The following is a 15,412-nucleotide window of genomic DNA, read 5'->3' as shown; positions in this document are numbered from 1 at the left end:
GCAGCAGCTCTGGCCCCATCAGCGGTGCAAGTGGGGTTGGCGCCGACAGCAGGTGGGAGCACTGGGCAGGACTGCGGTGCAGGGGAGCAAGGAATTTTCAGTAACCACCAGAGGCTTGCCCCGATGACAGTGACCAGCACCCCACCTTGGTCTGGCGCCCCCACTCATCTGCTCCTCCACCATCCTGCCGTGGCCAACGCCCGCCATGTTCCATGCACACCCCCTGGTGGTCAGCGCACATCATAGCGACCGGTTGTTCGGTTGTTCCGCTATTTGGTCTATTTGCATATTAGCCTGTTATTATATAGGCAGATAGATTCATAGATATTTATTTTATACTTTGAATTCTAATCTCATACTAGTTTATTTATTTTATTAAAATCGCTGCAGCTTTGGCCATTAGAAGTTTTTTTACTTTTTAAAAATATGTTTTTATTGATTTCAGAGAGGAATGGAGAGGGAGGGAGAGATAAAAACATAAATGATGAGAGATAATCATTGATCAGCTGACTCCTACACGCCCCACACTGGGGATCGAGACTGCAACACGGTCATATACCCTGACCAGGAATGGAACTATGACCTCCTGGTTCATAGGTTGATACTCATACCACTGAGCTATGCTGGCCAGGTGAGAAGCTCTTTTAATTGGCTTCCTTGCCTCTTTTACTTGCCTCATCAATGAGAATTTTCTTTTTTTAGTACTTCCTTACTTCCTGGCACTACACAATCTATTCCAGGCTCAACTTGTATATTTCCTGCCCCAGTGCTAGAATCAGCCATTTTTCCAAGATACCTTGGTACCTTTTTTGGAGAACAGTATTAGAAAACAATTGGGACACTAGGTGCGATTCTTGCTACTGGGTATGATTTCTTAAGTCCTTTCAGACTTTATCGAGAGAAACAGAGAGAGAGAGAGAGATTGAAATTGTTTATTTTGGCCAGGCTTCCCTTCAAGACTCCTTTTAAAAAGTGTTTTGTTTACTGTAGGAAACCTCAGCAATAAGTGTGATTATATAAGAAGAAAGATTAATCAAGGCTATTAATAATTATTAGGGAGGCAAAGATTTTTCTAGATATGGAACTTTATGTTTTTGAAGTCTGCTTCAGATAATCTGTTTTTTCATTATGAACCCTAGTGAATCAGCCTTTCTCTGAAAGTTTTCATTCGAAAAGAATAACAATATAATTGCCACCTTAGAGTATAGGATACCTCTTTCACATCTACATAATTTCATAACATTAAAATGGCATTTCATTGAACTTAACAAACATCCACACCTGCCATGATTTTAGAAAGTAGTATTCCCTTTACCAAAGAAAGAGCAAGAGAATTATAAATAGATAAGAAAGCATATCTTATTAAGCTGCTATTTACTCTGTATGTTTTCCTGAAGCTGGGTTGGTAGTTCAGGAGCTAACAATTTATTATTCAGAGGCAGAAAAGACCATAGGAGATTGTGGAAGAGATGGGACTTGATTTAAAAATTGAAAGAATAGCCAAAACCGGTTTGGCTCAGTGGATAGAGCGTCGGCCTGCGGACTGAGGGGTCCCGGGTTTGATTCCGGTCAAGGGCACGTACCTGGGTTGCGGGCACATCCCCCGTGGGAGATGTGCAGGAGGCAGCTGGTCGATGTTTCTCTCCCATCGATGTTTCTAGCTATCTATCTCTCTCCCTTCCTCTCTGTAAAAAATCAATAAAATATATTTTAAAAAAAATAAATAAAAAAAATAAAAATTGAAAGAATAAAGAATTTATATTAGCAAAAGAAAAAAACAGTATTCCAGGTTGAAGGAAAGCAAGAAAAAGAAACAGATTATAGGAATAATCTCAGGCTTTGGGATTATGTAGTGATTATGTCTTATCTTTATTTTCCCTTGTATCAGGAGCAGGGTTTGTGTATTACAGGTGCTCAGTAAATGTATGTTGAACTGAATGAAACAGTAACAAGTGGTTCTTTCTAGCATCCATGGGAATGATATTTGTAAGGATTGGAAATCAAAGAATGATTAATGAACTCTAAAATCTTAAAAAGTAACTCGTCTCTTTTTCTCTCTTACCTATAGTACGGGACAGCAAAATACAGCTTCCAATTATACAGCTGCGTAAAGTGTGGGCTGAAGCAGTGCACTATGTGTCTGGGCTAAAAGAGGACTACAGCAGGCTCTTTCAGGGACAAAGAGCAGCAATGTAAGTGGATCCTTTTGTTTACAGTGACAACGTCATGCACATTAACGTTCAAGAATTAATCTTGCCAGTTTTCACAAATAATTTTTCATGCAATACTAAAATATTGGACCAATTTGAAATGTAATTTTCTGATCAGACTTGTAGACTTCTTACTAATGATATGAAACCATTCAGTTGCAATGGCTTGAGAGTAGTTTTTGAGCAGAACGTCTTAGTATAAAAGAAACTGTGTTGCCACAAACAGAAAGTCTTTAGAGACTAGATTCTACAGATCAGCTATTTCTCATAGATTGATAATAGAAACTTAGGCATTGGGCTTATGGCAATATAGTTTTAAAATTTTTGTTCAATATTTATGAAATGTTAATTTTTAAATTTTTTTTGGCTATGGTTTAGGTTAAGTCTTCTTAGATATAATACTAACTTGACAAAAATGAAGAACACTTTGATCTCAGCATCTCAGCAACTGAAAGCTAAACTGGAGTTTTTTCACAAAAGCATTCAGCTTGACTTGGAAAGATATAGTGAGCAGATGACTTATGGGATATGTAAGTTTTGGGGTAAAGTATTTGAAATAAGGGTCTAGTCCAGGGGTGGGCAAACTTTTTGACTCGAGGGCCACAATGGGTTCTTAAACTGGACCGGAGGGCCGGAACAAAAGCATGGATGGAGTGTTTGTGTGAACTAATATAAATTCAAAGTAAACACCATTACATAAAAGGGTACGGTCTTTTTTTTTTTTAGTTTTATTCATTTCAAACGGGCCGGATCCGGCCCGCGGGCCGTAGTTTGCCCACGGCTGGTCTAGTCTTTTGAAGCCCTCTGCTATTTTGCCTCCTTGCCTTGTATCAATTGTTTCTCTTGCATTCAAGATTAGAATAAGAGACATGTTTGTTTTGAATATTAGCTTTTATTTTAACGTTTAGTTGAACAACTTAACAGGAATCTTCCCCTCCCCCAATTGGACCAAAGTTAAGTTGTTTAGCTCCTGAAAAATACAAAAGTGATTTAAGAATTTATGATTTTCAAGCTCCATATAAAAAACTAGAGGCCCGGTGCACGGATTCATGCACTGGTGGGGTCCCTCGGCCTGGCCTGCGGGGAACAAGCCAAAACCAGCTCTTCAACATCCCCTGAGGGGTCCCGGATTGCGAGAGGGCGATTGTTGGGTGATGCACCCCGGAATCGGGCTCCTTCCTCTCTGGTTCCAGGTGTGTCACCCAAGACTGCAGCTGTCAAGTCACCGCAGCTTGGCAGCTCCTGCATTGAGCGTCTGCCCCCTGGTGGTCAGTGCGCATCATAGCTACCAGTCAGACATTCGCTTAGGCTTTTATATAGATAGGTAGATACAAAATCCATATTGGAGTGACTTCTTAGCCAGGGAAATCCTAAATTACTTATCTTTCTGTAAATAACACAAATAATTCTGTGTTTTTTCCCCAAACCACCTACTATGTAAGTCCCACTTTTTTATTTTTCAGTATTTGACTTCAAGCTTATTTCCCTTCAGATACACTAAGGAAATGTAAAGAGCAGAGTTAAAATCAAATAATAAATTGAAGAGGTCACCACCAGCATTTCTGTTTGTTTTTTCCATTGAAACAAATCCTTTTTTTATCTGGTTTGTATACTTGTCTTGAATAAGGTGTGTGTATCTTAGAATAAGTGATCAGCAGTGTCCAGGTGGGTGAATAAATTTATCCACTAGAGCTGGTTATGATTGATGTTTTATTTCTAGTTATGTATTATAGGTATTCTGGTATTATAGGTATAATGGCAAAACATTATTTCATCAAATTATCTTGACTTATCTTGTCAGTTGTATATCTGATACAGCGGTTAAAAGAAAGTAAAGTAGAAAGAATCCATATCAGCTCTATTTAAGATTAAATACATAAGTATCACTCAAAAAAAAAAAAGTGAGGTAGACATACATGTGCTGATATTAAAAGATCACTTGGATCTTTAATGGCAGTGATGTTTTAATTTGGGGAATAAAAGCAAAGAAAGGCAGGCATGTATAGATAGTCTCACTTGTGAAGGAAAGGGTATGTGTCTGTATAACATTAAATTAAGATCCCATAGGATGGAGTGTGGAGAGGAGGAAGAGTTTTCTTTTTTATATCCTTTTATAATGTTTGATTTTTAAAAAGTCATTTTCATGTATCATTTAAATAATTTTATTTCTTCTTTTGAAAGAGAAAACCATCTGTATTAGTGTCCTAGGGATGCCATAACAAATTACTATAAATTGGGTGGCATAAAACAACAGAAATTGCCCAGCTGGGTATGGCTCAACTGTTGAGCATCGACCCAGGAACCAGGAGGTCACCTGTTTGATTCACAGTCAGGGCATATGCCTGGTGGGTGTGCAAGAGGCAGCCAATCAAATGATTCGCTCTCATCACTGATATTTCTATCTCTTTCTCCCTCTCCCTTCCTCTCTGAAATCAATAAAAATATATATTTTTAAAAAACACAAAAAAACAGAAATTTAGCATCTGACAGTTCCAGAGGCTAAAAGTCTACTCTCAAGGTGTTGGCATGACCATGATCCCTCTGAAACTTGTGGAGAGGAATCCTTCCTTGCTTCTTCCTGGCTTCCGGGACGTTTATCAGCAATCCTTGGCATTCCTCGGCTTGCAGCCGTAGCACTTTAGTCTCTGCCTCTGTCGTCAAATGGAACTCTCCCTTCATATATCTGCCTCTCTGTGTCTCTTCTCTTCTTTTAAGGACCCTAGTTATACTGGATTAACTGTCCACCTACTCCAGATTGACCTCACGTTAATTTAGCCAACTATCTGCAGTGACCCTATTTGTAAATAAGGGCACATTCTGATGTACTGAGTTAGGGTTTCAGCATAACTTTTGGGGGGATGCAACCCATGACACCATTTTTGATGTTGACAGTCATGGAGGTGGGTAGGTCAGTAATTAAAACTATGACTGTTTCTGAAATAACCAATTAAAACTTTTTTTTTTTTTTAGCCTCAGAAAAAATGTTAAAAGCATGGAAGGAAATGGAAGAAAAGGCTATCCATTATGCTGAGGTAAAATCACTGAGCTTGTTCTGTGTGTTTATTTATTTCTGAGTTCTCCCTTAGAAACTTTCTTTGGTTTTGATATGTAGAGTATCTTTCATGTCATTCTGAATATCAACTATCTATAGTTGATATAGTGGGGAAAAATAAAGGTGTTTTGTGTATATAGTGGATAAAAAATAAAGGTGTTGGACAAATGAGACTACTAGTAAACTAAAGCCTCCATGAGCTTCAGTTTCCATATTATATTATGGGGACTATACATACCTTTTCTAGTAAGGTATGCAGATTGAATGGTAATAAGTGGCAGTTATCACTGTAAAACAACAGTGATATACAACTGGTTTAGATAGGATGGCTGCACATCCTGATTTACCTAGGTCAGTCCATTTGCACCTGTCTTGCCATACTTATCAATGGTACTTTCATTGTCAACATTATGCAGGTTTGGACAATAAATTATATGGTCACATTAGGTATAGGTTATTCTCTAGGTGACAGATTCCTCCCTTACATTTGTCTATGGTCCTACTAAATTGTTGTTGTCCTTGGTGTGAAAACTTACCCTAACAACACGGGTGGGACAGTTAGTATCTTGGGGTGGGAAATCCAGTGTCTTTATCATTCTTATTTCAAGGCAGTTGGGAAGAAGAGACAATGAAAATCATAGAACTGAGATGAAGTGGTTTTGATGGTCATTTTCTCTCTGTGTTGTTAGTGACACATATTCTTTTACTTCTCAGGAGGAGGAAGCAAATGCTAGTAGTTTACTGTTGTTAGGAGAGAAAAGTGAGAAGCTAGGAATAAGTATGTTCTCGTGTGAAAGATTGTCAGAATCTGAAAGATAAAAGACTTACATAAAATCAGTATTTCCTATTAAATCATTTATTTCTCCTCTTCAGGAGTCATTCTTTGTCTGAGTTCTTCTCTGTATTGTGTGGTGGTGAGCCTGTCATTCCTTTTACGTTTCATCATACTGTAGGTAGGTGTCATTGGATACCTGGAGGACCAGATCATGTGCCTGCACACTGAAATCATGGAGCTACAGAAAAGCCCTTATGGAAGACGTCAGGGAGACTTGATGGAATCTCTGTAAGGACATACTCATGTATTTGTATTGGTATTGGTATTTATAATTTTTTGTAGCAGATCACTCCTTCTGTGTACTTCTGGCATATTTAGTCTATATGTGTTTATTTTCTATAGTTTTCCTTTCCCCAAATATCTTGGCATCATTTTTAAAAAGGAAGTTTTTTCTTCATCACTGGAAATTTTGGAAATAACTCTTAGGGTTGACCTCTGCTATTTTAATCAAAGAATCTTTTCAATGTGACTGTTAAGAATTTTTCAAGTATTCTAAGTTACAAACTATTTCCCTACTTACCATAGGTATTGTCTATTAAATGCCCTAAATGAGGTTAAATTCCTAAATGTTTGGATTAGAAACTTCAGATATTTGTCTCTAATCACAAGCCATAATTTTTGCACATTTAAGTGTTTCTGGTGCAAGGATCAGATATGTGGTGGTAGACCACAGCGGATAAGAAGTATATTACACTTTGCATTTTAAGATCTTGCTTATCACTCAGTGAAATTCTCTGTAAAATATTCATTGGCAATATATACTTTAAAATTGGATCATTATTCTCTTCAAATAATATTATTCATTTCAAGTTGTGGATTATTAGAGTCATTAAATTATCTTCACATAGAAACATATTTTCTCTTTTGTAGGGAACAGCGTGCCATTGATCTGTATAAGCAGTTAAAGCACAGACCTCCAGGTAAGACACTTTCATCATAGTACACAAAGGCATTATAAGAAACCATCCCCAGCCTAACAAATCCTAGGGATTGGATTTTAAACCAGCTGCAGAATAAGTTCCAGTTTTGGTATTTCAATTGAGATATTTATATGTAACAGCTTTTAGTTTGTGAGAATTTAAGAGATTAGGAAGGCAAAGTTACAAGAAAATTGAGATAAAAAAATTTTTAAGGAAAACTTGAAAGGAAGGAATAAAAGAGGGAAAGGGGAACTCAAAGAGGAAGAGGAAGCAAGAAAATGTGGGAAAGTTGGAAAAAAATAAGTGCTGCTTAAGATTAGAGAGGGTGGTAGGGAGTTGATGCTACAGGTTCAGGTGTGGAATGGTCAGAGAGAAGCTCATGTGCTGGGCCAAAGCAATTTACCTTGAAAATGAGGCTTTCATCTAACCTGGTCACTGGTTGCTTACTTCATTGGCAAAACAATTCTTTTTGAACATCTGTTGAATACAGAACATAGGCTACTGGAAAGAGCATAGGATTGGGAATTGGAAAGCTTGAATTCTAGATTGGGCATTTTCCTGGCCAACTAACTTGGGCAAATTACCTAATCTCTCTCCATCTCCTTTCCCTTTTCTGCAATATGGGGTTGAAACCTAGCTTTACTAACTCAGTGCATGTGTGTGTGGTATTGTATAATGCTTTAGAAACTATAAAGTATTATGTACCTTCAAGATATTAACCTTTAGTTAAAAATTGATTTGTTTTGAAGGGTATCTCTGGGTCCTTTCATTAGTGTATGAGATTTGGCTTAAGTCAGTTAGCTTTTTCTAAGTTTTTATGGGCAGTGAACAGATGAATAAACATGAAAATCCAAGCAATCTAGTTGGAGCAAAAGCCTCCTTCCTTCGAGGCAGTGAAAGTTAGATGAATTATCCTGTTTCTAAATAAATGATGTTTATTACCCAAGAAAGATTGATCTCTCGGCTAAAAGGCTGCATGTGTCTGAGGCTTGGGTTAGTATGGGTTAAAGGTAGCTGAGGATACAATGATAAATGTATATATCTATGTATGCACAAACACATACTTTTAGATATATAATTATAGATATATAATCTTAAAATCATCTCAGTTTTGAATTTAAGTGGAGATGTTATCAATTAAAACTAGTTTCAGATTTTTAGGCATTTTTGTTTGGAGGCTGACATGTTCATGCAGAAGAGAGGTTATACCCACTGACTGAGGTCTTTTATAGATCACTCCTACAGTGACAGCACGGAGATGGTGAAGATCATTGTGCATACTGTGCAGAGTCAGGACCGGGTTCTGAAGGAGCTGTTTGGTCATCTGAGGTAGAAAAATAATTTTATTTCCTATTCAGAAGCCAGGGTATTTTTATCAGATTTCTTCCAAAGTATAATATTCCTTTTGATAAATACATTAGATTTAGGAAGAGTTCTGGCAGTGTCTTGGGTATCTTGACCACCACTGTGTACATTTAGGTGTCCTGTCTTTGTGCATTGCTTTGGAGATCAGACATTAAATATGCCTCTGATTGTGGTTTATTTACTTACCTGGGTTTGGGAGTATGTTGTATAGTCTTGGGGGATGTGTAAGGGTCTGACTTTGATTTCATCTCTCTAGCAAGTTGTTGGGCTGTAAGCAGAAGATTATTGATCTACTGCCCAAGGTGGAAATGGCCCTCAGTAACATCAGAGAAGCTGACAATTCTGTCATGTTTATGCAGGGAAAGAGGCAGAAAGAAATATGGCATCTCCTTAAAATTGCCTGTGTAAGTAACTTTTAGTGAATTATTTAATGTGACATTGATATGCTCTTATTCCCTGCAAAAGGAATTTTTGTCAGCATGACCTGGGTCCTCTCGAATGTGTATATTGTGTTGGGTTGATGCTTGTGTTCTTTGCTTGGTGTCTGACAGCAGTTCAGATGAAGGACTTCATGATCACGCTTCATTATCTTTCCTTTCCAGTCTCTGTTTTTATACACCTCCAAGCCCTAGACCACTATGGTATCCCAACCTGATTTGGGGTTAGACATGCCTGACTAGTTAATCAAAAAGATCTTTTGTTCAAGTGGGTTTTTTTTTTCCTTCCAACTAAAGTGGAATAAGGTGGGTAGATACATTTGGTTTTAGTCACTGAAGAATGGGCTGGGGACAGGATAGTGATATGTAATACCCACGACTGGAAATAGTTTTGTGCAGAAATACTCTGGGTGTACATATAAGTTGTGATAGAAATGTAAGTCTTAGGAATATGGTAGGAAGTTGTTTAAATTAGCGAAGATGCTTGTCTATAATCTTTTTTTTCCCCCTTCAGACACAGAGTTCGGCTCGGTCCCTTGTAGGGTCCAGTCTAGATGGTGCAGTAACTACCCCTCAGGCATCAGCATGGCTGCCCCCGACTTCGGCAGAACGTGAACATCCTCTGTCATGTGTGGTAACTCCTCAAGATGGGTGGGTTCACTTTGTAACAAGATAGTTGTTTTTATAAGCAGTGATAGGAATGAGGCAGTAGAGCATAGTGGTTAAGGCATAGTCTTCAGTGCCCTATAGACTAGGGTTGAGTCCTGACTGTCCTTTTGTAATAACTTTGTGCAATTAAGTTAACTCTTTTAATGTTCACATTTCCTCATCTGCAAAATGGGAATTGCTGTGAAAAGTCAATTAGACAACAAATGTAAAGTACTGGGAAGTAAATATGTATTCAGCAAATGTTACTTATTAGTTCAATTCATATTCTAAGTTCTCTCTCTGTTATTGGCTTATCAGTTCTTTTACCCAAACTTTATTCTTCCCATAATCATTGATCTCTGAGAAATTTTGCTGTCCATTTGCATTTATCATTTTGGGGTCCTGATCACCCTTCTGATAAATGATTGAGTTTAATCTACTCTATTTTATAACTTAGTGTTTCTAACATCAGACTTTTTTAATGCCTTAAATCAGTTTTGCAAATAAGAACTGAAGTTTGAAGCCCTATATTTTCTTTTATTAATTCCTACTCTTCTGCTAAAAGCTGAATGACTATCCATTTCTGTTATTTTTCTCAGCGTAAGATGTGCCGTATCCAGAGCCAGTGGCTCTTTGCTAGCTTGTGTATTGTCGCTTTTCTCACAATTCATGGAGACCTCTACAGCACCAGCATTTCCTGGAAGCTCTGCCCATAATTAGTTTTGCAGAAGTGCAGCCATGTTACATCACTGCTCAGGAGGTCATGCAGTTTGCATATTCTGTACTCTGCTTATATGAGAGAAAAGCACATGGCAGGAAGGCAAGCTGATAACAGGTATTTTATTTTTTTAAAGAAAGCAAGTTCCAGGTTACATCTTGGGGTCATTGTAGATTTGACCCGGTATATAATACATCCACAGCTATAGCACAGGCTATAATCAATTATATAGACTTTAGGAAATAATCTCATTAATCAGAGTTAAATCATGTAAATTTTAATACATTACGAACCTTTTTGCTTTCATTAAAGGCATGTAGTTTTGTTAGGGGATGCTAATGGTTCCAGATGTCAACTTTATACAGTGAATTTCAGATTTGATGTTGTGGTTATTTGCAAAACAAAATTCCTGTATCCGACAGGAATTTTAAATATACTTTTCAGTAGGAATACATTATAAAGAAAAACTGATTTCAATTATTATGTGGTACTTAACCTCCAGGGATTGGGAACTGTTGACCTCAATTTTTCCATCTGTTGAAAAGGAGCTGAATTAGAATTTAGTTCTAAGCTAATAGTGGCCATCATCCATAGCCTCAAGCTGATTCTAATAGGGTAGGAACTCTGAGGGGTGGTAAAAGGCGAGAATAGGGGCCATATGGAAGAGGAAAGCATGGAAGGTGGAAACCAGAATCAGGATTGCCTGCAAATGTAAACTTCCAGGAATCTTCTCGGTTCTGGTCAGCTCCCTGTCACACTGTTTTCTTCTGCTCTCCTCAGGAATCAGCTTGCTTGTTTCATTTTTTCATTGCTGTCATCTGTAGTTTCCAACCAGCTTTTCACCTTCCCTGATCTTTGCAGAACAGATTATACTGTTGTATCTTCTCCCCTGCATTTCTTTCTCTGAAAAGTCAGCATGGTGATGTGCTTCCTAATTGTAATGAAAGGGAAATATTCCAGAAACAAAGAGATCTTTTATCTTTCTGTGCCACAAGGACCTACCCCCACACCCCCATCCAGTTTGCATTTCTGGGGTGGGGGGTGTGTCTGTGTGTGTGTGTTGTATATAAGTGTCACTTTTATTTCAGAGGAAAATCAGATTGGAATTATAGTGGACTTATTGTTAAAGCTGGGCAGAGGCAACAATTGGAGTAATAGGCAGGACTATGCCTCTGGGTGGGAAGGATGAGGAAACTGAAGCCTACAGGAATCAGCTGCATTGGGGTGCAGGGGTGCAGGAAGGGCATTGATCATCCTGACCCTGACGACCAAAAAGTAGAGGAAATTCATATGTTCTTTTGCTGAACTTGAAAAGGCTTTTTTTTTTTTTTTTTTTCATTTCACAGGGAGACTTTGGCACAAATGATAGAAGAAAATGTGAACTGTCTTGGCCATTTAAGCACTATTATTCATGAAGTAAATGAGGAGCAGAGCAGTAGAATGATGGTAAGTATTATATGGACATGGATGTGTGTGTTAGGTATTTTGCAAAGGGTTTAACTTTCCTTAACTGGCATTTGGGATGGATATGAGAAACAGAACTGAGAGGAAAGAGAAAGAGCATTTGAGGAATATCCTTGACCTCAAATCCCCATCTTCTCTTACTCGTGCATATACTAGGATTATGTCATCAATAATCTTCAACAGTAGCATTTTTGGGCAAATTAAATGATTGGGCAATATGATCTCTGAAATTAAATGGTTTGTACTTTTCTGCTTCAATAATCAATTTTCTCCAATAAGATGAGGCAGGATTTATATTTGAATTATAATTAATTCAAATATAGTAACTGTTGCATACAAATGAATACTGTAATTATAGTTGTAATTAATAGAAGTATTTATATTAATAAGATTTAGTTATTGTGAATTACTGATTTAAAACTTGGAGAAACTACAATAAAATGTTTACTGGATTAACTTTTACTACATTTAGTCTCAACATCAACTCTTTATATTTCCTCTTTAATTATTTGCTTCAAATATTTATGAAAACTCTGAAGTATCTTTTTAATTAGCAGAAAATAAGGCAAACTAAATTCTAATTGCAACTTATTTATGCTTTTAATTTTTAAACTTTTGACTATAAAATGTACGGACATACTTAGAAAACTTGCAAAAATGAACACCCAAAACCTACCACTTATAGTCAACATCTAATTGTAATTTTTCATGCCTGGTTTTAGAATCTTGATTGGAGTTGGTTAACAGAATGACTTACCACTTATTCACTGTGCCCAAACCAATGGAAGTTGTTGCTGCACATGTTCGAAATTTGTTTTCTCCCATGAAACCATTCTTCAAACACCATTCAATGGAAGAAATGGCTGTGATCAAAAACTACGTATGGTTTTACAAAGGCTATATTTTGGCTTTGGGTAATTTTAACTCCTGAACAGATATAATTTTATGTTGGTGAACTTGTTTAAAAACTACAGCTAGTTAGGAGCATCATTGCCATCTATTTGTTTTTAAACTTTGTAAAACATTACTTATTTAACTGACTAAAAATACCTTTTAACTTTTGGACATAAGGCCAAACATAATATATACAGAGAAGAAACCTGAATTAATGTGTTCCAAGTACACATTGTCTGCCTATGTTTCTGTGGCAGAGATTGCTCACAAGTAAAATTGTACTTCTTGAAAAATAAACCCTACCTCCTTGTGTTGCACTCAACAGTGCTCTTTCTGGCATCATAAGGAGTTGGGTCAATCCCATTTTCAATTTTATTACACATTGGACAGTGCATCTGTGCCTTCAATAACAGTGGACTGTCCAAAGTGTGCTATGTGTATATGTATTTAAGATGTACATTTAGTAATATCAAAGAAGAAATGTTAATTTATAATGTATTTGAAAACATGTTTTTTTCATTTGTAAAAATGAGTCATTTGTTTTAAGAATCTTACATGTCTTGTCATACCAATATAAAGGTCTGCACTCCCTTATCTGTAAATCCAAAATCCAAAAAGCTCTGAAAACAAGGTTTTTCATAAGCTTGGTGACAAAACTCATTTGCTTTCAAATCCAACTTGAACTGACAGTTGAATCAACTTATCCCATCTAGTGTGAATCTTCATTTATTTTGCTGCAAAAATATTAACATGTTTAATTATTTAGTGGGGGAAGCTGCTGCCATAGACTGTGTTGGGTGTGTATGTATTATGCACTGAATTACCTTTCTAAAATCTGAAAATTTCATAATTCTAAAACATCTGGCTCTAACCATTTCAGATAAAGGATTGTGGATCTATTACCTGTTAGGTAATTTAGAAGATACTTGTTTTTTAAAAATGTGAAATGCTTTTGTATTATAGACAGTTTTTCACTTTGTGTATTAAATGATTTTTAAATTACTTTTTGATTCTCTTTTCATTAAAATCAGATGAATATAGTTACCCTTGAACAAAGTGGGGGTTAGGGGCGTCAATACCCACACAGTAAAAAATCTGAGTATCACTTTAGCTTCTATAGTTGGCCCTTCACATCTGTGAATTCAGCTAACAGGTTGGGAATGCGAAAATACTGTTTCGAGTCATGGCTGGTTGAATCTGCAGACATGAAACCACCAAATAAGAACAGCTGACTATTTTTAAAAAAACTGTGTACAGGACGTTTGGGCAAGGTGGTGGCATAGGTAAACGTGATACTTGCCTCCTCCCACAACCACATCAAAATTTCAGCTAAACTGCAGAACCACGATCATTCAGAACCACCTGAAACCTGGTTGAATGAAGTCCTACAACTAGAGGATGAAAGAAGCCACACCGAGACCGAGACCGAGACCGAGACCGGTAGGAGGAGCAGAGATGCAGAATGGGCTGGTCCCACACCCCCGTGTGGTGGGTAAAAATTGGGAAGGATATCTCACCTGCAGAGATTCCCCTGAGGAGTGAGAGTTCCCAGCCCCATACCGAGGGCCATTTGGATATTTATAACATCATTCACGGGCCACAGAAAATTATCAACTTAAAAATTAGCCTGCTATATTTGGTCAAACATTTAACTCACCCCTAATGCCTGGGCAGGGCCAGAACAAATTATTTTGTGGGCCTTATATGGCCTGTGGGCCAGACATTCCCCACCCCTGGTTGATCTGGAACAGACAAGGTCCCAGACATTCCTAGGTAATAAAAGGCAAATGAATGACACAGGTAAAGAAGAGGATAGAGTGGTCTGGGGGGGGGGGGGGGGTTGCTTTAATGACTCGAAGTCTATTTACCCCTTCCCATTTCCCGTTATCACCATTATAACTTTGGACCTGCACTTTCTAACCACTTTGCTTCCCTGCCTCCAATCTCGCTCCACTGTAAACCATTTTACAGACTCACCGGCTCTAAAGCACTGCCCAAGAGGTTACAGAGCCCTCCTACCCTAGTCTACTTGTACAGTTATGGTCCCACTGCTAGCCTTTGAAGGCTTACAGTAACCATTACTGTCCAACCTACTCTAATTTTCCCTGTGTTCGTTCATCTCATTCCTTTCTCTGCTCTTTGTCCTTTTTGTGTTTGGTAACATAAGCACATAATGCATATTTTAAAAGAACAGAAAAATATGCAGTAAAAAGAAAGTCTGTGTCTATTTTCTAGCCATCCAGTACCCTCTCCCTACAGAAAAGGTGCTTAGAGCCTTTCAAAATCTGGGACTAGCCTACCATCCCACTCCTTTCCATCATAATGGCTTCACAGGAGCTCTAATGCTCCCTGTTCCTTTTCATTTTCCTAGGACCCGTTCCTATTGCTTGGATGGCCATCAAGTCCTCGCTAGGTTAGCTTCGGGCACATAAATAGGTGCTCAGAAAAACACTTGATGAGTGACTATGCACTTAAATTTAATACCTTCCTCTTCAGAACTTCCACTTCCAACAAGTCTGGCTGCTCCTGAATTCAGTGCAGGACCCGTGCATGAAGCACGTGCTTGCCACGTAGGCTTCGGAATAAACCACAAAAAGACAAACGGAACACTGGAGTGAGACAGTGGGTTTTTGCACTAGAAGAACTGACCAGTTCCTTGTTCCAGAGGCCCTCTTCTAACTCAGCATCCCTGCTCACTCTAGATCACCGACTTGTTTTCCAGAGCAGGAAACCAGCAGTGCATAGAAAAGAGTCCGCGCACTTTTACGGGAAATCGCGCTGCAGGCAGCCGGAGAATTTTGTCCCCTCCGCGCCCCGTCTCTTTAGTCGCGGGGCGAGCACTGCGTCGGCTTGCGTGCCCGCGCAGCCG

The 15,412-nt window shown here is 38.1% G+C and overlaps 1 protein-coding gene and 1 long non-coding RNA gene across 9 annotated transcripts in view; one reads left to right on the top strand and one right to left on the bottom strand.

Moving 5' to 3' along the window:
• CHUK (conserved helix-loop-helix ubiquitous kinase) overlaps positions 1-13,545 on the top strand; it is a 33,042-nt gene extending 19,497 nt beyond the window's left edge. Inside the window, exons 12-22 of one of the 8 annotated variants that reach the window (XR_002826014.1) lie at positions 2,069-2,192; positions 2,589-2,740; positions 5,181-5,242; positions 6,216-6,325; positions 6,968-7,017; positions 8,250-8,346; positions 8,639-8,786; positions 9,334-9,470; positions 10,067-10,302; positions 11,532-11,631; positions 12,372-12,429. Coding sequence is in view for 6 of the 8 variants with exons in the window: in XM_006101718.3 (XP_006101780.1) it covers positions 2,069-2,192; positions 2,589-2,740; positions 5,181-5,242; positions 6,216-6,325; positions 6,968-7,017; positions 8,250-8,346; positions 8,639-8,786; positions 9,334-9,470; positions 11,532-11,631; positions 12,372-12,401 (1,010 nt within the window). In the remaining 2 variants the exon portion in view is untranslated. Of the gene's footprint in view, positions 1-2,068; positions 2,193-2,588; positions 2,741-5,180; positions 5,243-6,215; positions 6,326-6,967; positions 7,018-8,249; positions 8,347-8,638; positions 8,787-9,333; positions 9,471-10,066; positions 10,303-11,531; positions 11,637-12,371 lie in introns of those variants that run through there. The other 7 variants (XM_006101718.3, XM_023743220.1, XM_023743221.1 and 4 more) reach the window with 7 other exon arrangements.
• Positions 10,290-15,390, bottom strand: LOC106699359. Its single transcript, XR_002826017.1, has 2 exons — positions 15,193-15,390; positions 10,290-11,116 (listed from the first exon to the last, which is right to left on the bottom strand). It is a non-coding gene; the product is annotated as an uncharacterized LOC106699359 (long non-coding RNA).
• Between the last annotated feature and the right edge of the window lie 22 nt (positions 15,391-15,412).

The sequence above is a fragment of the Myotis lucifugus genome, unplaced genomic scaffold (genome assembly GCF_000147115.1).
Source record: "Myotis lucifugus unplaced genomic scaffold, Myoluc2.0 scaffold_381, whole genome shotgun sequence".
Lineage (NCBI taxonomy): Eukaryota > Metazoa > Chordata > Mammalia > Chiroptera > Vespertilionidae > Myotis > Myotis lucifugus.
Note: the sequence above shows the minus strand (reverse complement) of the source record. Positions and strands in the feature narration are given on the sequence as shown.